The sequence below is a fragment of the Lissotriton helveticus genome, chromosome 12 (genome assembly GCF_964261635.1).
Source record: "Lissotriton helveticus chromosome 12, aLisHel1.1, whole genome shotgun sequence".
In the NCBI taxonomy this organism is placed as follows: Eukaryota; Metazoa; Chordata; class Amphibia; order Caudata; family Salamandridae; genus Lissotriton; species Lissotriton helveticus.
This window is the reverse complement of record NC_136073.1, coordinates 171605695-171629611: the sequence shown is the minus strand read 5'-3', so window position 1 is coordinate 171629611 and position 23917 is coordinate 171605695. Positions and strand designations below refer to the sequence as shown.

The window sequence follows — 23917 nt, the reverse complement described above, 5'->3', positions numbered from 1 at the left end:
GTAGTCACCCGTAAGTAATGTATAAAAAACAGCCTCTATTTTTCTTAATCCAGTCTAGTTGTAACAGTATTAATCACCTATAAGAATATTGCATATTACATTATTACAGTACAGTTTTGATGTTATAATGTCTACTGGTATAGCCAGTACATTGTACAAAAGGCAGATTGGTGAACATCTGTACAACTGCTGTCTAAATGATGAAATGGGTAGCTGGCTTTTCAGCTCATTCTTCTAGATATCTTTCCCTGAAAAGTCACTTATTTGAAGACAAGGAGACATTGATGACAATATATTTGTTTGGTGTGTTACTGCAGTACGTTACAAGAAAGAAAGAATGAATCTGTCTGCAAGTTACTACGCTTTCAGAACTAAAAACTGACTCCTATTGCAATGATTCAAGTATGTTTGCAACTAATTTTAAGTAGGAAATTGACGTATTTATTTTGACAGCACAGATTTCACTTTTATTGAATCCCGGAACATCTGTTTAATGAGAAGAAGCAGGAGGGTTGGAGAAAAGATAATCGTGTGACCATGTGTTTCAGTGAAAAAAATGCCCCCTACCATTTGGTTTTAAGGATATTGCTCATTGCCTCCGAGTTCTGTGACGCTACAAATTAACTCCTTGTTTTTTTAAATATCCTTATATTGCACCAACCGGGGTACTTTATCCCATATGCCCCCCTTAACTAAATAACTTTACTTTGTATGCAATAAACAGCCTGGATACAAAGAATAACCTTCCATAATATTTGTCTGTCAGACACCATTTGGAGGGAGCCATAGAGCAGGCCGATACTACTAGGTTCCAACACTGGTGCTTTAGGTTACTTGCTACTGCCATCCCGGGGTCTGTCCTACTTTGACTCTGTAAACTGGGACCAGTACAACCGCCTCTGCACCTGACTCAGGGTAGCGAGGACAAGCAGTTAGAGGCTTCTCAAGGAGGTAGTTTGGGGGGATAAGAACTCAGAACTCAACAGTCATCCAAAGACAATAATGTATGATTCAGTCCTGTTCTTATCTTTCAGTTAGGAGAAAGAAATTTCGTCTCACAGTAGAACAAAATAATACACAGCGCAATTGGGGTCCTCAGTTACAAGGTAGTAATCCTGTTTACGATCTTTGGTATCAACTTCTGCTATCTGAGCTTTTTAATATCTATAACACACAGTATATATATCATGGATAAATGCATGGATTATTAAGCACATATGCAGGTCACCCAGAAGTATCCCATTTTCTAAATGTGCAAATCAGTACAATTAGCTTTTTTTTTACTACAAGTTCACCTGGGAAAGTCTTAAGGTTGTGCATTCTTATGTCCTCATTTCTTTGTTTCACACAGTTATGACCTGCAGTTACCTATATTGCTGTAGGTGCAGTTTATGCTGATGAGAGTGGGCAGGTGAACACATTTAGCATACCTACAGCTTTTGTACTGTGGTGACCACAATAGCTACCTTACTTGGAATGTTGCTGTTGGGCGGAATCAGTACAGGAGGCTCACATGTTGGCACTCGTCTTCCGCAGTAGTGGCGTTCCAGGCCAGTGACAGATGAACCCATGTGCAGCCTCTAGGCTGTTCAGGACTTCCACATCAGCTGTGATGAGAAATCTTCAACTCTGATGGCTCTCGGCCTTTCAGCAGGTGAAGATTGGCACAGCAATATTTTGTACTTCCATCTTGGCACTATTCATAGCAAGAACTGTGCAGGGAGACAGGGGGATCTCAGCACTGCACGTGTTCCTCCTGGCTTCTCTTCCTCTTGATTGTCCACTATCCGGTTTTCTGTGCTCCTCATGCTGGAAACTCCATGGTCTTCTTGTAGACATTCCTCCTGCAGGGCTAGACACACTTGGTCCCTCTTTCAAGAGGAGCAAACACAGGCTTTTTAGCCTCTATACAGACCTCCAGCTCCTTCAGCAGAAACCGTCAGGTGAAGGCCCCTCACCTCTTGGTGAAAAACTGGCGTGCAGGTGCTAGCCCTGGGCACACAGCAGACCTTCAGTTACTCTCCAGAACACACCCCTTCCATGGTCATTAAGACCTTGCAAAAGGAACCAAATTGGATCTCACCTCAGGGGTGTGGAATTTTATAAAATATCTACTTGTCCATCGGGCAGGATGCTTCATAAAGCTACTTGTCCTGTAACAAAATCCACTTGTCCCTTTGGTGCCATGTAGTGCGGTGACAAATTATGGCAGCAATCTCATTATATAAGAGCTCTTATATAACCTCTTTGATTATGCCAGGGCTCATACCATAGTAGTGTTTGAATACTTGCAATCCCCTTATGTTGCCACGTTTCCGCAGATCTACATACTGGGGCTGTATTTAGTGGTGAGCAATAGTTCCTGGGTTAGAATGCCCTTTTGAGTCTGGGCAAACCTACTAACTTGCATGTTTTAAGTCTTTTCAAAAACTCTTCTCTAATCTTTCCCAATACTGAGAAATGTTGGAAATTTACTTCTGACAATGACAGACGTAAACCTTCTTCCAGAGTTTGGGAAAAAGTGGTTGGAGGGAAAGTGAACTTGCAAACACTCAGATTTTCGCATGAGCAAATCTACACATGCATATTTGCTAATGCTAAAATGCAGTTCACAAATATTTTCTAGGAGTACTATTTCTTGTCCTACTTCTGTAAATTCTTGGGAATTCACAAAAGCTGTATAGCTGCACTTTATGCAAGGACATATAACATGGGTGCATTTTTGAGACTTTCTTTAATATTTGGGCCCCTAATTTGGTCTGGCGTTGACCATGGCCTTTTGCGTTTATGAAAATTCTGTCTCTCTCTCTGTATCGTCTGGCTTCACTGTGAATGACAGTATTCTGCTCTTTCACAAGGAGTATATCAGTACACAAAGTAGTTATGTTCAGTGCCAGTAACCACTGTGGTAGTGTGCCCTATGAGACCAAAAACTATTTTTGCTTTTGCCAATGTTTGTTATAATGATGAGGGCCCAGCAGCACCCACACAAATAAGGTTTTACAAAAACCATGCCAAAACAAGTCACACATTGACAAAACTAAAAGCTGACCAATTTCAGACCTACTGGCTTTGCAAATGCTTGTTTATTTTTGTTTCCCATAATCTAATTGAAACTGGTTACACTGATTTTCCATTATGAATATTTTTGGGAAATACTAGCATGCATCAACACATGTTACTAAATGATGCTGCAAACAAATGGTACCTGAAAGGTTACAGTAGTTGAGCGACATGTTTTTTATGCCTGCTTTAATTTTTTATGAACATTTTATTTTGAAAGCAAAGAATCATCAATCTTGCTTTCAAATTCTGCAAATATTTGCATCAAATCAAAGAGCATTCCAGGAGCATTATACATAGCCTCATATTGCTAAACTTTGAAAACGTGGGTACACATTTTCATGCTGAAACCACTGTCAGTAGTGCAGTCAGATCTTACAATATTTACTTGGAGCGCTCACCCTAATAATAAAGGCTTTCAATTAATAAACCATAAATACAAGTTTGAACAACATTGTCGTATGGACACAAATATTACCTTAACTGGAGACCGTACCCTTCCTTGATCCATAATGTGGTACTGCAAACTGGCAGCCAAAGGTTTTGTGCTGCAGGGGGTTGGGCCTACATGTCCCAAGGACAAAATACAGATGAAAACTTATTGCCCTTGACCCCAAACAATATGTCCTGGGAGTCTGGCTATAGGAATTCCACATCCCTGCACCTTTATACCCATTTTTCAGACAGGATGTGGATACAGTGTTCTAAGTTTCAGAACTGGTGTGGGTTGGTTCTCTTTCAAATGTAATTTTCTGGCTGCTTCTCAGACACCCCCTTTGTGCAAGGTGAGGACTCTCACAGCAGGTAGCAGTGAGGCTGCCCTCAAGCAGGAATATCCAAAACAAGGGCATAATGAAGTGTGAGATCAATGCACTTGGCTGTAATGAGTCTTCTTGAAGCAGTAATCAGGGGCAGCCTAAATGGTAGGCCTTACCTAGACATGTTCTCATCTTGAAACGAAATGAAATGAAAACGGGTATTTAATAGAGCGCACAGCTATTCAAACAAGAGTGCTCTGGCGCTTAAGCAGCGATAGGAGAGGAGTGGAGTGAAAGAAAACAGTTGTTTATTGAACAGCCATGTCTTTAAGCTCTTTCTAAAAGAACGTAAGTTTGGGTCAAGCCTCAGGGTTTCCGGCAGGCTGTTCCATAATTTAGCACCCAGAAAGCCAAAAGATTTACCGTCTGTAGGAGTAAGGCCTGTTTTGGGCACAGTGGCCAAATTAGTGTTTGAGGACTGCAAGGGTCTGGATGTAGAGTAATGGTTGACTCGTTTAATAAGGTACTCAACACCAACCTTGTGGAAGGCTTTAAAAAAGATGGTCAAGGTCTTAAAGTCTATCCGCTCTTTGATGCGGAGCCAGTGCAAGGATTTAAGAACCGGGGTCATACAAGTTCTAGGACTAGCTCTTGTAATGGCTCTGGCAGCCGCATTTTGGACCACTTGCAGGCGCTGGGTCAGACATTTTAGAATATCAAGGAACAAACAGTTGACATATAGTCAAGCTTAGATGTCACAAGAGCCTGCACGACGATCCTTCTGCTCTCCAGTGGTAGGAGCGGCAGAATTTGTTGTAACATTTGGAGTATACCGAAGCATACACTAGAGAGGTGTTGAATCTGAAGGCGCATCGACAATGTTTTGTCAATGATTATTCCCAGGTTTTTTACTTTCTCTTTTTCAACAGGCCGAGGTGGCAGATCCTTGGGCCACCAAGAGCTCCAGTCGGGTGTTTCAAGATTTCCAAAGAAAACAACTTCCGGATTGCATTTTAGCTGGTTAACCTTGAGCCAATTAAAAACCTTCGAGAGACAGGAATTAATATTTGCCCCATCAAAGTCCAAGCCTTTTTCACACGAGAAGATAAGCCGCACATCGTCAGCGTAAGAGACAATTTTGGCGCCCACTTTCTCAACCAAGGATGCCATGGGAGAAAGATAAATATTGAAAAGGGTCAGGCTAAGAATGGAGCCTTGAGGGACGCGGACATTGACAACGGGGACTGGAGAGGAAAAAGGTGGAGGTCAAATGTCCTGGTGTCTATTTTCCAAATAGGAAGACATCCACTTGAGGATGGTCCCACCGAGGCCGATGTTCCTAAGTCTATTTAAAAGCCTCTCGTGTAGGAGCGTATCAAAGGCCTCCGACAGATCAAGAAGTATCAGAACGGCCTTGCCTCCCTCGTCCAGGCTACCCTTGCTGGACTCTGTCACAACAACGCAGACTCAGTACTGAAGTTAGCCCTGATCTGGACTGGGATTCATGGAGTAGCTTCCCTTCTTCAATATGTTTTTGCAAGAATTTGTTTATGAACGTCTCTAAAACATTTAAAAGGGCCGGAAGCAGGGAAATCGGCCTATAATTAGCCTTGAACAATAGGGACTGCAGTCCCACCTCTCATTACTGTCATCTGCCAAATGGCAGTGCTCAGAAAGAACTAATCGGTAAACTTCAGCTAACAAGGACAATGTTGAATGTCTAATGGTAGCCCATCTCCTTCCCTCACTTTAGTGTTCGAGTCTCCACCCCACAGGAATGTAGGTAGTACAATTCCAATGCCTTGAGAAGCTGTATCCACACTCCATCTTTTGCCCTGCTAATACAGTGGCTATAAAAGTGGATCCGCTTGTCCCAGTAGATGTACTGTCTGTCACACTCTCTCTCTTTGTCAGTGTAAAGACCATTTGTTTACTTAAAATGTGAACTTTACATGAAAGGGGTCAGTAGCCCATACTTTCCTCAAGACGTAAAAAGGTCTGGTCGCACTAATGATCCACACAAACTCTTTACACAGAACATGCATAGACTTATGCCAGCTAAGACGGCATGATTTGTGTGCCCCTCGGGGTCTCGGAAGAGGGCCTGAACCTTGTTTCAGAGCAACTTGTTTAGGTCTCTTAGCGTGATGCCAGGGCCAAATAAAATGCCCGAATACTAATTGCACATTCACTTGGGCACATGATGCAAGAGTACCTGCCTGTTCATCATGCATAGGACATTTCCACTTCAAAAGTCTCATTTATCTCTTGACTAGGTGTCCAGTAAAACTTTATTTTACACACATTTAGTATATATTCAGATGTGTAGGGTGTAATATTCTAATTATTACCAATGAGCGTATGGTGGTACAATGACTCATGAGAGGCGGAGACTTGAATGCGTCACAGTGCTCCTCTCCTCCCTTAACAATGGTACTAGCATATTCTACTCTGTGCATCTGCATATATGGATGTAGTCATGGCATTTTTCGTGTGTATTTGTTTTAACAAATATATTTCACCAAAATCAGGAAGCAATAGGTAAAATTTGTGCAGCAAGGCACAATTACACTTGAGATATTGTGAATATTAGGAGAATGTTTTTCCTTTTGTAAAGTAACTGTAACTGTTCTAGGAAATCTGTGAGGGTAGGAAGGGCACTGTAGAAAACATTGCACAAGAAAACATTAAAATGGTAACTGGGGAGAAATAAATACTTTTGATATGGAGGCCATAAGCAACTGAGAAACAAATATTTGTTGGTTCACTTCACTCTCAGCCTAGCCTTGTGTCCGATGTTTTCTTCAGGAGACAGAGAGGAGTGTACTCAAAAGGTGCGTTGCGTGAATGGTTTCATGAAAGGTGTGACTTCAGCGTTGCATACTTTGGTTGCTGTATTGCCGTTTGTATAGCACATAGCACGTTCCTATTTTGATGAGGCCTATAACAATTTGGACTGGTCTAGAAGAGGCTACACAATTTGAATGGTTGTTGGAAAGTGTATTTTTCAAAACTAGTATTTTGATGTGCATGAGCTTCAGATGTGTGCTTCAATCATATCACAATGAATTTGTAGTTGTGCTTTAAGCATATGGTGTAGTGAAAGTAAGTAGCTATTGTCTCAGTGTGATATTTATTATTAGTATATCAATTCTTACTGACAGAGTGTGATATGCTTCTTTAATAGCCTAACTGTATATTTATGTGCAGTGCCTCACACACAGACATTGAGTACCACCAGCTCTGGTCCATGCCCTAAAGCGGGGCATTCCTCTGAGAAGCTTACCTCACCTTTCTTGGGATGTGTTTAGTGATTTCAGCCCACACCAATACCAAGTGGAAACTCAATAGAAAGATGAAAGTGCTATAAAGGCTGTAACAAAGGATAAATGTAGTCTAGGCAAATGATAAAAAGATTTCATACTATACCTGCCTAAAGTGCCTTCAGCTAAGTGATGCATAACATGCCCTGCGGTAGCACATGATGCAGACGCATTAGGTAGATTTGAGGTCATAGGTGTGCTTATTGGGTGAGAGGCGAGGATGATGCTACTGCCAAGAACTCACATTAGTGATCTCCGAGGGCATTGCTTTGGCCAGCAACCTATTGACAATTCCTCTCTCTATTCTTTGAAGGTGGGTGAGATTTTCTCGGCAGCTGGAGCTGCCTTTACCAAACTTGGAGAGTTAACAATGCAGCTGCACCCTGTGGCGGATACCTCTCCAGCAGGGTAAGTACTTATTGCTACTGTTTCTTTTAACAGCACCCTAGTAGTTTATGCATATCGGTGCCTCAGTGATCATCATATCTGTTTATGGTCATGCTACATGTAGAAAAAATATGGATATACCAGCTTACCATCTTCTGTGGAGCACACTCATTACTGATTTCAGGCTCCAAGCAGACCGTCACTAACTTAGACCAAAGGATTTTGAGTGTTAATTCAGCCTCCATGGACCCGAAGAAAACAATCTAAGTTTTTAATCAGTCTTGAATGTTCTATCATACCTCAGAACAGAGTACTCAAATGGTACTGAACCATTTGAGCACACCTGTGCCAGACTGCAAGGACAGCTAAGAGTTATGTTGGCCTCTGCGTATGTATGTGTACTGTATTGGTGTGAATGCATATATTATTGATTGGTGGTTACTGTTTTGCACTTTCAGCATATTTCATTGCAGGTCAGCTGGTGAATAGTCAGAGGACCAAATTTAGTGGTGGGGAGAAGGGGGGCTTTTACCAAAAATCTGTAGATGACCCATCCTCCCACCTTGCATTTAATCGCCCCATTTCTAGGAGGAATTTGTCTCCTTATAGTTATCATTCTGGGCTGTCTTGGATGCATTCAGGCTTAATCAACGTCTTCATGTCCGGGAAACATGCACAGACTTCACAGGTGACAAGAAAGGGGAACTCCTTAGACCCATCTAGGATCACTTGTGGCATACTAGAGGTTTCCATGTCGGCCACTTTATTGCTCATTTTTAATATGGGGCTCATGAGATTCATGATGAAGGAATCCAGTTTCTCCATTCACCAAAATGCAAGCGATTTTGTAATTTATTGGTCTGGTCCATAAATTCTGAACTTATTGTCACAGGGATTCTGTTTTGGAACAGAACTATGCCTGGGATCACAGATCATCGGTATGTAGGGATCAAGTCAACATACCACATCAGTTCCCATGAACCCCAATCCAGACTAGCTCATAGTGCCTCAGCTGCACTCCTGACCTTCCCAGAGTAACATGTAATTTAGCACACCAGTACATACTCCAGTCCTCTCTGGGAAGCGCAGTAGCAGGTCATCACCTTTCATCCACAAGGAACTGAAGCAAGAAACGAAAACAGTTTATAATATTTATTGACACTATTGTGCTCTATTATGAAGCAACTGTACTCCAACTAGAAATCATACAAAACTTAGTAAAATAATTAGCATCACCAATAAACTGTACACAATGAGAAACTGTATCATGGTTATTGGTGGATCTCACTAAGCCTAGTCTCACAATAATATAATAAAGATCTCTGGGGTGGTGATGGGCCCCATACTTGGCATTTGCCGTTAGCTGGTCTGCATCTCAGATTGCACAAAGCTGGCACTCTGGTTCTGGGACCTCTTATATGCTAGAAATCTTCCTCTCTATTTCTGAAAATGCAATTTTCGGCTTCTATGATAAGAAATATCCTACTCATAAACAGCAGCTGGGTCTCTTCTATTGTGTCTAGGTATTGGTGTCCGGCCTCAGAGAATAACAGGGCACAATGTTGTTTGACCTTGAACTAAATGTTCAGATTGAATCTCAGCAGAAAAGCAGAATAAAACATGTGCAGCCTATTTCTAAAATAATAGCGTGGCACAAAACAAGCATTGGAAATGCAATAGGTCTCGCAGCATTAGAGTTAGTGCTTTTAGAATTGTTTATGGGTTTTTTTGTAAATCTTTAGCATTTTTGTTTCCTGTAGCCAATGCTAAAGAATTAAAAAAAAAAACCATAAACATTTCTAAAAGCTCTAACTCAAATGCTCCGAGACCTATTCCACTGTGTGAGGGTGAGGGGTTGAGGGTGAGTGAGGGTGAGTGAGGGTGGGTGAGGGTGAGTGAGGGTGAGGGGTTGAGGGTGAGTGAGAGTGAGGGTGAGGGTGAGTGAGGGTGAGTAAGGGTGAGGGTGAGGGTGAGTGAGGGTGAGTGTGAGTGAGGGTGAGTGAGGGTGAGTGAGGGTGAGGGTGAGTGAGGGTGAGGGGTTGATGTTGAGGGTGAGGGGTTGAGGGTGAGTGAGGGTGAGTGAGGGTGAGTGAGGGGTTGAGGGTGAGTGAGGGTGAGGGTGAGTGAGGGTGAGGGGTTGAGGGTGAGTGAGGGGTTGAGGGTGAGTGAGGGTGAGGGGTTGAGGGTGAGTGAGGGTGAGGGGTTGAGGGTGAGTGAGGGTGAGGGTGAGTGAGGGTGATGGGTTGAGGGTGAGTGAGGGTGAGTGAGGGTGAGGGTGAGTGAGGGTGAGGGTGAGTGAGGGTGAGGGGTTGAGGGTGAGTGAGGGTGAGGGTGAGTGAGGGTGATGGGTTGAGGGTGAGTGAGGGTGAGTGAGGGGTTGAGGGTGAGTGAGGGTGAGGGTGAGTGAGGGTGAGGGGTTGAGGGTGAGTGAGGGACCGCAAAGCTATGGGGGGCAGAAATACCACAGGAGGGGGCTATAGCATAAATACCACTGGGAGTTGATAGTTAGCTGAAGAGGTTTCTACGCTATGAAACGATGTTTGAAGGCCGGAGTGAGGGGAAGTACAAATGTTTACAATAAAATGTGGTGCCCAGTGATTGAAATCGAAATTTTGAAGTACAGGTACTCCTTGTTACAGAGTACCTATTTGGTACTGAGATGTGTCAGTACTCTCTCATTAAAAGCATTGGAGCAGTGCTATCCCTTCTAAATGCAGTCTTGCCATTTATTCCCCTGACTCTCAAATGCTTAGGTGTTCTATAGCGTTCGTAGGTATTGTTCACCGTTCGGTTTTCCTTAGCACTTTAAGTTCTGAGTTAATATATTACACAGTATGCACACGGAGCAGTTCTGTATGTGCAGGTAATGAACGCTGGCTCCCATGTCTGTAAACTTGTTTCTCGTCACTAAACTTTGACCCAGTGAGAAGCAGAAAAGTAAGACAATAAGAAGGCAAAGATAGAAAATAGTGCTGTCAAGTAAAATAAATAAAACACACTGCACACCTTCTGCTGTGGGCTCAGAGACGAGAATGGACAGGGAAGTAAGGCCCGGCATAAGAGCTGTGGCTATTTTATTTTTTTTAAGCGCAGCAGGCGTAGTGTTTATTAAAGAAAACATGCTGCGTGCGCCTCCTGATGTGGGCTGAGAGACGAGATGGATGTTGTGACTGCAAGTGAGGCAATGCTGTGATGCAAGATCTGACCTGCTTTCTGCATTGCAGAGGCTATGAAGTCCCTTCTGTAAAACAAGACTACACACCTAACTCCAAAGGATACGGTCCACAGGACATTTTTGCAAGGAGCGCATGTTAAATATTCTCACTCAAAGTAACTGTATGTGGTCAAACAATTAGTCTGACACCTGAGTTCCATAATATGCCAAATGCAGCTCACCACCTCCATCAGATAGTTAATACATAAATTATGGATTCATGAGAAGTGTATATGTTCTAACACTTATTGGAGGGTGGTGCTACAGATAAACATTAGACCAAATCTTTATGTGGGATGTTGGGGGAGGGGCGAGGCAAAGGACGTGTGTGTGTTGGTGTTTAGAGTGCCGGGTGTGTGTGTTAATATATGTGTGGGTGAGTGGGGGGAATGTGGCGTTAGTGCCATTGTGCATACAACCACAGATGTGTGTATCTGTGTGTGGGGTGAGGGGTGTGGTCATGCATGTGTGAGGGTGGGGGAGTGTGTATACATGTGTAGCAAGGAACAGTGTGTGTTTGGTGAGTGGGAGAGCGCGTGTGTGCTTGGAGGTGGTGAAGGATGGGGTGGGGCAAATACATTCCTAGTAGCAGGATCCGCCACAGATGGTAACCGCTGTAGCCAATCGTAGATCTGCTGATGATTATTTTTAACCCAGCTCGAGTCTTCACTCATGTTCTGGAACCATTAGAGTGCCGGTGAGGGAGGCTGGCCGGCTACACATCCCAAACCGGTAATTTTCTCAATTACAAACAAATGGCGACAGAGGGTTTCGAGCATTCAGAAAGAAGACTGGCATCTTACAAAAACCATTAATCACGGCCTAATTCGACAAGGGCCCATTAATTACAGAGCCAGAATCTCGGAACCAATGAATTCTTTTCCGTATTAAAGAAAATATTGGAACTTATGTGGGATGTTGGGGGAGGGGCGAGGCAAAGTATGTGTGTGTGTGTTGGTGTTTAGAGTGCCAGGGGTGTGTGTTAATATATGTGTGGGTTAGTGGGGGGAGTGTGGCGTTAGTGCCATTGTGCGTACAACCACAGATGTGTGTATCTGTGTGCCCCCTATACATTTTGCATGCGGCCCCCCGCAAGACTTTACATTCTCTTTCCTAACTCTTCTGACAGAGAAAATAAATCAAAGTACATGTGGACACAAGTAGGCTAAAATGATTAAAATGGAAAGTGATTTAAAAAATTGCTGGTTTGTCCTTGGACTTGATGGGAAAGCTCTGCTAGCTGGTCTATATCTTTGATTTGAAGACTATCGAACATCCTCAGTACTGGGGGGAGGGGCGGACACAGGCTCTTCTTATGCGCATAGCAAAAAACTGAAAGCACTCCTGTGGCTTTGGCTCCAAAAAATAAGTGGTCTGGCGTAGGCTGCTTTCCTATGAAAGGCGAAGTCCATTAGCCCACAGCAGGGGCACACTCTCCTGCGCTCTGCTGAGCACGAAGGCTGGACGGCCTCTGTCACTTAACAGATCGAGGGAGGGGGGGGCCTGGCATTACAAAAACCCAGATGAGGCAGTTCACGGATGAGGGAATATGCCCAAGCTCTGGCCGTACACGTTAATGTTGTCCCGTCCCAAAGCCTAGCAACACGTTAATGTTGTCCCGTCCCAAAGCCTAGCATGAGGCCGACCATATTAATGTTTTTTTTGTATATACATGTATAATTTGAATGTTCAGGGACACATTTTGCAGACTTGCCCCAGCCGAGCGGGCACCGAAGGCGAGGGTTAGGCGGGCCGCGGTGACAAGTGGGGGCCTGGAAGGGAGGAGTGTGTGTGTTTGACTGATCAGTGCACCGGCGGCAGCTGCTGAGCCCGATCGGGAGCCCCTGACAAAGAGGCGGGCTGGGAGCGCGCTCTTTTTTAATCAATATATACATATATATATTTTCATTTTTGACGGGGACACATTGTGCAGGCTTGCCCCAGCCGGGAGCGAGATGTGGGCAGTGTTACTAGGTTGCAGGCGGCCAAACACAGCGGGGTGGTGCCGGTGAGTACTTTAACGTGTGTTGGGCTCCATTAAAACATGTCCAAGGTGTTTTTTTCTTTTTCCATATTGGGAGGGGGCACCGAACGGGAGGCAGTTCACGGATGCCCGTCTGTTTGGCGGCATAGTCATATATTTTATACATCTCGCTCTTCCAGTAGTTTTCAAACACCTCCAACTGCAATTCGTGGCCATGATTCAAAATGATGCGCCTAATTCGGTTCTTGTATCTTGCGACTTTGCGCTCAAACAATACACTTCCACTTTGTTTCATTTAAAAAAAAAATACTTAATTTGGTTTCAAGCCGTGGCCTGCCAGGTCACATCGGCTTCATGGCATGTAAACAAGAACGCACAGCAATCTGTTAGAATAATTTAGAGTTGCACTCGTAACTGAGGTCAGAAAAGCAGTCGCAGAAACGCGATAACCTACGATAACCCCCAGAATTTAATGGATGGGGGTGGGCGGGGAGCGTAGGGACGGCTCAGAGGCCTGAGGCAGAGCGCACCATATGGAGAGGGAGGGGGGTGGCAGTGGGAGGGTGATTGATGGGCGGGGCAGTGCTGGGGAAGCCTTTGATGTGGCCTGGCGGCCGTGGAAGCCGGGCCTTTGAAGTGAAGCTAAGCTTCACTTCGAAGGTGTCGGAGGAATGCGGGCGGCTGTGCACGCGCTTTTAAGCTCAATGCACATGCGCATTGAGCTTAAAAGTCACGGGCACTGCAAGGAATCGCCACGATTCCTTGCAAGTTAGATAAAGTGTAGATGAGCCCCTATAGTCTCGCTTGCTCGATGCGCATGCGCATCGACAGGCGAGACCTAATAAATATGTTAGTTTGTAACATATGCACAGCAAAAGGAGCCTAGAATGTGGGCGGCGTTTGCGGTTGGGCTAACATAAGCCACTGTGGGCCCTGTAGGGAACACACAACACTATTTTCAAAACTTTCAGGACTGGATATTGTCTAACTTCCATAGTCTTATTTTAGAAAGAAGGCAAATTAATTCTACTATACAGAGAATCCCACTTAAGTAAAGGATGGGTCACTGAACTCTACATTAATGGCTGTACACCAAGTCTGCCTCCTGGTGTAATTTCACTGGGCTTTTGCATTGATTAACACCTCTCCATGAGGACCCATATCTATCATTCCTGAAAAAAAGACTGATGCTCTTCAATCCATTAAAAAATGTAAATCTTTAAGACTTCACTCAGTGGTAGAGATGTGTGTGATCTCTCAAACTGTATCTGGAAATGCTGCACTTATTGGAGTATCTAAAACCTCATTGGCATATTTTAAAGTGCCTACTTTCAGCAGCAAGGCTGCTATCTGCAAAAAAGTTTGACCACATCACCCAGGTGTTGCACAATCTCCACTGTCTTTCGACAGAAGCCAGAATTAGATTTTAATTGGCTTCATTGTTTTCATAGTGCTCCATTGTCAACACTCTTTATACCTCACCACTTAATTGAAATTCTTAGGAAAGAAGCTACGCTTTAGAAGCAGAGACTACTTCAAACTGGAACCCCAAAAATAAAATCCTACCAAGCTGCACCACAAGTGATTCCAGAGCAATTTCCTAATTTGTAGAATTCTCTCCCTAAAGACATTGGGCGTCTAGATGAACTCTTTCATTATAGGAAAAATTGTTAACTCTCTCGTTAAATGGCTTTTTAATGATAGGTGGACTAAAGCCCCCATCCCCCCACACACCCTATTAACTGCTTTTCTTCTTCCTGGGTTCTTACTGCTTCTGTTTCATTGCTGCTTCCAGCTATATTTGTAAAGAGGAATTGGTTCTCCATCATTGTTACGATGTAAAGCACAGTAGCACCCATCATGAAAAGAGCAGTGCTATATGAAAATGTTAAATACATTTAGGGGTGGCAAAACAGTCTACTTTCGGAGGGCGGAGACACACCTAGTGCAGCTGTCGGGAATCCCTTGCTAGCCGGCCACTTGTTACTTGTCCCGTGATTCTACATTTTAGGAATCTCCAGTCTATTTAGGGCAGATTTTTTTCCCCTTCGCAGTCTTTGACCGGAACATTCCAAAAATTTCTCACACTTGCCTTTTGTCTGGGAAGAGGAGCTAGGTTATATTGACTTTTTATGAATACTCCCATCTGTATTCTTTTTTTTATAAATAAGTGGTAGCCTGCATTTTTGTACAGTGGTTAGAGTATTCTTTGTAATGAGGCACACCTATTATCCCAACCAGCACTCCCCTTTCCAGCATCAAAAGATCAATAGGTGCAGAGATTCTTCAGTCTTTCTAGGAGGTCTGTTTCATTAATTATCACTGAACACTGTTTAGACCTCAGACTATTTCGTTAAGTTACTCATAAATTCTGACTTTGTAATTATCTTGATGCATGTAATGACTAGACTTTCCTTGCAAATATTTCTACATCTTTTTGAGGCGCTGAAGTCCCATCAAACAATCTAGAGAGGGCAGGGCATGTGGGCTCCAATTGCATCCCACATAATTAGTCTATGGTTTCTCACTTGTCATGCCAACTTTGCAGCCAGGTTATGAGTTAAAAAGCCAAATCTTGGTATTGTTACTGCTTCGGATTGGGTGCGCATCTTGACTTACTTGAAGACAACACTCTAATACATATAAGCACCTTCTGTGCAAAGTCCTGCAGGTTACTTTGTGCACCTCCTCCATGCCTAAAGGCCTGCTGGATCTTTTTTTGATGGTTTTCTCCTGATTGGGTAAACATTTTCCCCAGATTTGGCTGAATGAATAACAACACACTGTCATTGAAGGCAAAACGCATTCTATTTATCTGGGTTTTGTAGACCACTATTATCTTTGCTCTTATTTTTCTGTGATTCAACGTTGCTCTTTGCAAGTTTTAAAGACCAGCAGCCTTTTCATATGGTCAACCAATATAACACTTTTATTAACCATTCATTATAAAGAAGGCTGTAGGATGTGTGCAGTTCTTCAGAATCCAGTGCTGGTGTTTTTAGCAGCTCATTGTTGGAATGCATTTATTTGAGTTTTGTAAATCACTACTTGCTGTTTCACATTCCATTGGTGAGCTCTTGTGCCAGTCTTTTGTAGACAATCCACAGTTCTGTGGTGGTGACTTGTTCAGAGCCCAGTGTCCTTCTTGTCTTTGTATTTTATGGCTGTGCATTTTACAGGTTGCACACTACAGATCTGATGCGAGGTGCATTCTTGATAAACCTGGTAAAGCAGGAGTTTGGGTCTTTCATGCCCGGTTCTTTCACCAAAGAGTGGGAGAATCATGTTGATGCAAGCCAGCAGATAAATGCTTGTCTGACCAGGTGGATTATCAAGTTTAGTCCTGAACGCAGATATTTGCATAGCAACTACTTTTAACTCTTAATTCCAAGTTCAGATTGTTTCATACTATGAGCACCAATGCGTCGAGGACCCTTTCTCAATGTTTATTTCTCCTGCATCCCTTCCAACCATGAAAGTTTTTGAAGAGTGAATGTTCTGGGCAGGGATGTAATGAGTGTAGGCTGCCTGTACCCCCTGCAAACTCGAAATTAGATCCCCTGAGGCAGAGGCAACTATTGCAGATTGGCTGACAACACCGATAGAAAAGATCAAAACACAGAGACCAACTCTGATTGTCTTAAAGGGCATTTTATGTTTCTTAGAGATGGAAGGGAAGCCCCCAGTAAACGCAGGTTTGGCACTAGGTTTCTTCCGTTAACTGTGGAATAAAAAAATAATAATTCACCCACTCTTAACGTAAGTGTTTTTGAGGGCACTCTGTCTCCATGTATATTTCAGACACCAAGTATTGATTTCTTGAACTGAGTTCTGTGCTGTCAGGGTCTCTGCAAGAGTTTATGCCTGTATTATTGGGGCTACTGGGTCTCTCTTTACGTATTCTGCAGGAACTGAACTCTTATTTCTTGGTGCGGGATGTATGACGTCATGTTATTCAGTCTCTCTGGCTGTGTTCCTTGGGGCACTGGGCATTTCCTTGTGTACACCTCAGGCTCAGAGTACGGATTTCTTGAAGCAGACTGTATGACGTCCGAGTTCCTGGTCGCTTTGGCTGTGTCTGTGATCTCTCTGTGGGTATCAAGCAACACACTGAATCCTGTCCTCTGATAAATTAATAGGTGGGGTGGGCACTGCAAAGTTGTATCTCACACTATTCTCACATTGTCTCTCTCATTCTCCCCCTCTCTTTGTTTCTCTGCAGAGCCAAATGGACAGATACAGAGATTGAGATGTTGAGAACGGCAGTGAGACGTTTTGGGGACGACCTCAATAAAATCAGCTCCGTTATCAAAGACAGAACAGTGTAAGGAGCAAAAGGGAATGTTTTGCTAAATTATGGACACAGACCCACCATGTTAGGAAAGTTACCAAAAGAGACTAAGAAAGACAAAAGAGTTTGTGTCACCAGCCTGTGAAAGGCAAGGCTGACTAGCAATAAATGATCAGGAGTGCGAACACTGAATATATTCAGTTATTGTAGCCTACTTACATGGGCCTCATATCCAGAAGAAAGTCCCTCCATAATGCAGGTTCTTTTTCATAATGCAAGAAGAGGAACACAGCACTTCATAGAGAGAGAAAAAAGAAAGCCATGTGCTTATCTTTGGCAGAACCAATGTTGAGAACTCCTGTATTTAGAAGCATATCACTTGAGATACACATAGGTTTGAAATGTAAATTACTGTTGTCGTGTCCTGGAAACTGAGTAATTTCTCCTTTATTAAGTGTAAAGTCTTTCGTTGGCAATTACAGTTTGGTCACCTCAGAGACTGATAACAGTTTTTCTGTATGAGTAAGCGTGAAAGGTCGCAGGACATTAGTAGTGACAAGAAATGGGCATGATTTAAGATATGAACAATGATGGGGAAAGTGAGTCGGGTTGGAAGATGATAAACTGCGTAGCTTACCTTTGATAGATGAGATGGTTTTTAAATAGGTACATCTTCAGGTGTTACTGAACTTCTGGAGTTATGACACAAGCATTTGTATGACAAAAGGTTAGGGTGGTTTTGCAGTGTTTTAAACCGGTGACTTGCTTGCCTTTTGGCTTATCTTCAGCCCTTTGAACTATGTTACGGCCTCAGGCCTTCCACTATATTTAGAAGGAGACAAAAACTGTTTTGGTATGGGGGGAAAAAGCAGTCACTATCGAGCTAAGAGTCACGTCAGGCAAAGGGTGAACTCTACTGCAATCTTGGAATTATGGTCACCTACCAGTTCATATCACCGCCAATGACTTGCCTGTCTCTACTCCGCATTGGCGCATACATTCTCTAGCATGCAGAGTGTGTGCTAACGTGTTGGTGGAGTGATTCCAGTATTGCATTTGAGTGTAGCTTTCTTTCTACCTCTCCTTCCAAACTATTAAGGAGCCAAAACCACAAGCACTATCCAAGTCTCACTGTTATGTAAATGTCAGCTGCACTGGTCTCCGTGTCATGTCTTTGCATTACATCAGAAGGAGTATCCTTCTTCTATGACTAGTGCTTGGCACAAATAGCCAACTCTTAAGTTTCCTGGCCATGAAAAGCTTTAGCCAAGCTGACAAACTTGGTTGTTTTTAATTGATTCGTTTAGATTTCTTATTTGAAGAATAAAGGGGCAGTCATCTGTTTGGCACCTTACTCCTCAGCTACCAAACTGCTCAACCTATGGCTCCTCAGTGCTGATCCATGAGCCGCCTCTATTTAATATCTATATAGCCCCCTTGGTTGAGTCTTTTGGATTCAAAATGGTCTCTTATGCAGATGATACGTAGCTGATCCTCTCATTTGAGAATAACTCTGCTGCAGTTCAGGAATCCTTCAATGCCTGTGTAGTTTCAGTTTTGGATTGGATGTGGTCAAGCAACCTTAAATGCAATATGGATAAGGCTGGAATTTTATTGTTTTGGTCATTCCAAATCAAGTGGTGGGAGAATAGGAGGCCGGAAGCTTTTCCTACGGAACCAGCCATAGTAGCCAAAAACATGAAGTTAAAGTAGATAGCTCTTTTTTTCAGTCCAAGGTGTCTTTGGTGGTGGGTACCTGTTTTGCTGGTACGTATTTTTTCCATGCTATGATGTAACTATGTATGAGAGAGAACTTTTCTACCAATTCTCTCTCATTGCCGTATATACATACGACAATGTTACTTGCATGGTCCTTTGTCTATATTTTTGGGTTATTGTATTAAAATATGACAATTATTTTGGTACCCAATATCGTGACCAAGGTCTGAGAAGGACCGAAAGGAGTTGATGCGTCAAGTCGGGTTTCGTAGATGGTGTACATACGTCCGAGGAGAAAATCAAGATCATTTTGCATTCGGTCAACATCTGTTAACGCTTATGCTGGCAGATGCATCAAAGTAAATACCGGGAGCAAATGGGCAGATTCTCAGAATCTGCCCCTTTGCTCCCGGTACTTTTGCATTTGGGATGCATCATCCCAAATGCAAAAATCGCAATTTAAGGAATCTCTAAATTGAGATTCCTTAAATTGCGATAGCATTTAAGGAATCCCAAATTGAGATTCCTTAAATGCAATGCATGAAAGTCAAAAAATAGCGAATTCGCTAATAATAGGGGGAGCAAATTACCATGAAGTTGGACTTCATGGTAATTTGCTAAAACTTTGAAAAAAGCACTTTTGTGCAATTTTCAAAGTTTCATGTTGCGCACACACATGCCCTTAGGGCATGTGTGTGTGCAACATATGTACATAGATCAATTTGAGGGGTGCAACAGGGTGTCATTTTGACACCCTTGCACCCTTGAAATTGCAAGAGCAATTTGCGAGTACCTACTGGTACTCGCAAATTGCTCATGCAATCTCCAATACATTCCTATGGGCCTGTAGGCCCATAGGAATTAATGGGACAGCATTCCTTAATTGCGACTAGCAATTAAGGAATGTTAAGGAATCGCTATTTTAATAGCGATTCCTACATGCATAGGCTTTTGCTATTCCTAAATAGCGATTCCTTAAAAATCGCTATTTAGGAATAGCAAAAGGCTATGTTGATGCATCTGCCAGTTGGACTTTACTTCAGCAATTCTGAATCGGATAGAAATCTTCTCTAGTTTTTCTGCGTGCAAGATCAGTTGGGGCAAGAGTGAGGCATTTGTCAGTATCAATTTACATTTATCCAGAGGAACCACTAAAGCAGCGGAATCGGACTAACCATTCATGTGGGTTCCATTAAACCTTAAATATTTGGATATCATAATTAATACAGGTTCTCACAAAATAATGGAGGACAACAATCGACTCTTGCTGGAAAAGACCAAATACAGACTTTGTATATCGATCAGCTCTCCAACTTTCCATCTGGGGAGGAGTGTAGATTAAGATGACAATACCACCACATTTTAATTTAATTTCTGGTATGGTACCATTCTCATACCCAACTATTGGCTGCAAGCAATATCTGGACTGAATTGAAGTTGTAGCCAAGTTATATACCACCATCTTGGGTTGTCTCATATTTTGTTATATAGAGCTGATTTTCCAACCTGGCTCCATCTAGAACAAAAACTGCTTTAATCCCTTGAAATCATATATATGTTACACAGTGTTGACCAAAAACCTGGGAAGACCTTTAATCCAATAATACACTGTATGTGCCCATTGGAAGCTTAGTGTGTATATTGATACATACAAAAGCACAAGGCATCAGTGAATCACAGCATACATAATAACCCCTTATGACCTGCTTGTAAATGGCAGACTGACATCCCTGAATGAGCTACATTTGGAATTCGCTCTTGATACTTGAGCTTACAACTAGGGTGCTATCAGCAGTACTCATCTGGCCTCGCAGCCACCAGATGTCAGAAAACCTGGGGATTCCTCTTGGGAGTACAGCACACTGATTAACGAAATGTACTCTGAACTGACAAATTGCCACCAGGATGCATTGGTAGACATCACTGTCGTGTGAACTAGATGAGGAATCCTCATTCACCCTCAGTCTTACTCATGAAGAAGGCTTCCATGAAGCGCATGAGCGACATGTTATTTCTAAATACTGCTTGAATGGTACTTGACTCTTCTTCATTTAAAAAACATTGGTGCCTTTTACTCGATTCTTGCTGTATGAGGTGCAATGAAAAGAATGAAACTTGATGCTCATCCCTTGGTCATGTCCACAGCTGACCACCTTCTGGTCCACAGTTTGGTCAGCAATAGCCGTCACCAGTGGATACACATTGCCACACTAGCACTCTTGTATGATACAGCAGAAATTTCAGGGATGGCCCCTTACCTGCCCTCTCCATCCCCCACAAGACCTGGAAGGTGGATTCACACGTCACTTGTTGTGGCCACACTATGCATCCTGAGACATTGGAGATTCCCCCAAACACCAGCTGGTGGCAAATAGAGTTCTAAAATGAGTATAATGGCAACACAGTAACAATTGATCTTCAGGCTGCAGGATAAGCAAATACAGGGTAGGTGCCTTGAACCCATAGTATATAAAACCCTTAATATTAGAGTGGTATTAAAAAAAAAAAAAAAAAAAAGCGAATAGGTACATCTCTAGATAATTAAGAATCTATAGGGCCTACCTAAGTGTGGTGTAAGTGCATCCTGCTGGAGGGGACAGCTTTCCTACAACCACTGGATAATTTTGATTCTTTTGAAGATGCCACCCACTGTTTAATGTAGATTCTGCGAGTTATACTTGGCAGAGTTACAACCACCAGCTTACGATTGTTTGAATAATTTGTGTTCCTTAATGTCTAATAAATTAAGTAGCTATACAGAATTAATGCAGCTTCCCAAACAGTCAGTTAATAAAGAATCTAATGGGAACCTTTGGGGCTTAGCGTAGTCCGGGCACTCTAGTAGGACACGGTTTGGAAATTTAAGTAGTATGGGTTAATTTGCAGATAATACATTTGAGTGCTTGTGATGCATTTTTGAGTGAGAGCCCCTTTAAGCCATAACTGGCTGTAAGAGTAGGAAATGTTGGCTTGCCCAGGGATAGTATGGTTCTATTTTGTATGAGACTCAACTGAACTTTGCTAGAGAATGGTGCAGTGTAAGTTTTTCAAAACTTGCAACAGGGTCATCCGGCGTGAACTTATTTTTAGCCTCAGAAAGGGATGCGTATGAATGACATGTATGCTCCTGCAAGTTGGGTTAGATTTGGTTTGCTCACTACAGTTGGAAGACTAACTGGCCCATTATGTCTTGGCTCCTGAAGTCCCTCACCAATTCGACTTCATTATCTACAATTCCCGTTGTTTTTATGTAACTTGCCACTTTTGTGTTTGGTTTCAAAACCTATAAAATATTTTGGGGGAAATGTTTGAGGAGGATGGAGAGAGATCAAGATACAACAGTTGGGAACTGTTAATTTAGTTAATTTTTTCTTTTACCCAGTAGTGGATCTTTTATAGATTTGAAGGCATGAACCAAGACTAACAAGCAGCATATATTAAGTGACAAAAGGAAAGAGGCCCTCATTATTGCAAGCGATTCCTTGAAACCCTAGTTAATTCTGATCGCAAGTCTGCTGTAGACATCCAGTCAGTAATTTCTTGTAAACTCACATGACTTCCATTCTGAAGTTTTGCAGTTTACTACATCCCTGTAAAGTGGGGAACTGTTGACAGTCAAATGCCCCCTGGCTCTCCTAGAGAGAGTGTTCTTAGAGTTATGGCAGAGTGCAATGCATGTTTCAATCCAGAATCCTATACGTTGGATATTGTCTAGCCTGGGTGACCCTGTCCAAAGGAGGGAAGAGATAGTTTGATTTCCAAAACCTTTTAGTTGTCTCCAAATAGAATTCAAGCCATCCGTAGCAAGCATATTTCATTATCAACTGAAGTTGATGGATTTTTGGAAAAGATAGTTCGCATTATTAGTTCAGTCAAGTGAAAAGCCATAGGTATTTTATGAAGGATCTGTGGAGCATGAGCTTTTGCAGCGAGAGATGGTATCTCGAGAAGGACCTCCAGGATGTGCCCGCGAAAAACAGGCCTTTCTTTCAAGGGGCAAATTTTACATCCGCTTTGTGAACGGGTTGAAAGAATGGAGCAATGAGATTGGCTAATGCAGTAAGGAGGTAGAATTATAGTATGGCTGTATTGACGCGTGATTAAACCCTTGTTGTCGACGCCTAACTGTAAACCTTACATTTCATGTCTCTTTGTATTGAAGACTGTGCACTTGAACCCTACTTTATTTACAAACTTACCTTTGTGAAGACAGGCCCAGGTGGTTAGCATCTTGTTGTTTTGTCCCGTGACATGCAGCAAGCATAAATCACCTCATAGGTATAGATTCATAATCTAGCCCACACCTGGCCTTTTGCCTTGTATTGGCATCTGACCAATATATCAATGATAGAGGCATGTGTTCCATGCTCTTCTTCTATTGGCGAACTTCTGTTATGAGCATCTCCAGCATATACTTCAGGCTTTATTTATGTATTTCTACTAAATTATTTGTGGTCTGGTGTTAACTTTTGGTACATAAGAGATTTGTTTTAGTGGCAGGCCACGGAATATGTTTTGTTTTTAGTTTGAAAACCCTTGTTCTCAACTGTAAGCCCATAGAGCAACAACCACATTCCTGCAGACATTGTTCTGACCTTCATACTGCCTTAATTTAGACAAAAGCTTGAGCATTTCCTCTTCGTAGAGACCCTACTCAATGCTTGCTCCCCATGTGAAAATCGTGAATAAGGTTGTTGCTAACAGGATACAGACCGGCAACTGCAATTGGTCTGCTTAGCCCGGTGGTTTTATCCCTGGGTGAAGCATTAAAGTCTACCTAAGATGCCTTAGCCACAGAAAAGACATGGTCAATGATGGGGAGGCTGCCCCGTGGTAGTCTCACTTGATTCCAGGAAGGCATTGGGCCTCCACAAGTGGGACCATCTCTAATGCATTTTAAGAAAATGTAACTTTGACCATGAGCTGTTAAAAAAGTTAAGATCACGATGTAACAAACTCAGTCCCATGCTTGTCAGGAACATACTGCCAAGACCAGTCCTGACAAATTATCTGCGAGAGAGAGTGGGAGGTGTTCGCAATGTGGCACACTTTTGACTGCTGTCGCAAATCTTCTTTGACAGTGGATATCTTGGATGTCCACTGATAGACATGAATGGTGAAGTAGAGGTGATATTACAGTACGAAGACCACATTGTGTGTCCTTATTTGTGTGAAGCC

General features: G+C 42.7%; 1 protein-coding gene across 3 annotated transcripts in view; it reads left to right on the top strand.

Moving 5' to 3' along the window:
* BACC1 (BPTF associated chromatin complex component 1) overlaps positions 1-23917 on the top strand; it is a 58826-nt gene that overhangs the window by 7419 nt on the left and 27490 nt on the right. For 2 of the 3 annotated variants that reach the window (XM_078671096.1, XM_078671094.1), the window contains exons 2-3: positions 7458-7552; positions 16952-17053. In XM_078671096.1, coding sequence (XP_078527222.1) covers positions 7458-7552; positions 16952-17053 — 197 coding nt within the window. The remainder of the gene's footprint in view (positions 1-7457; positions 7553-16951; positions 17054-23917) is intronic. The other variant, XM_078671095.1, reaches the window with a different exon arrangement.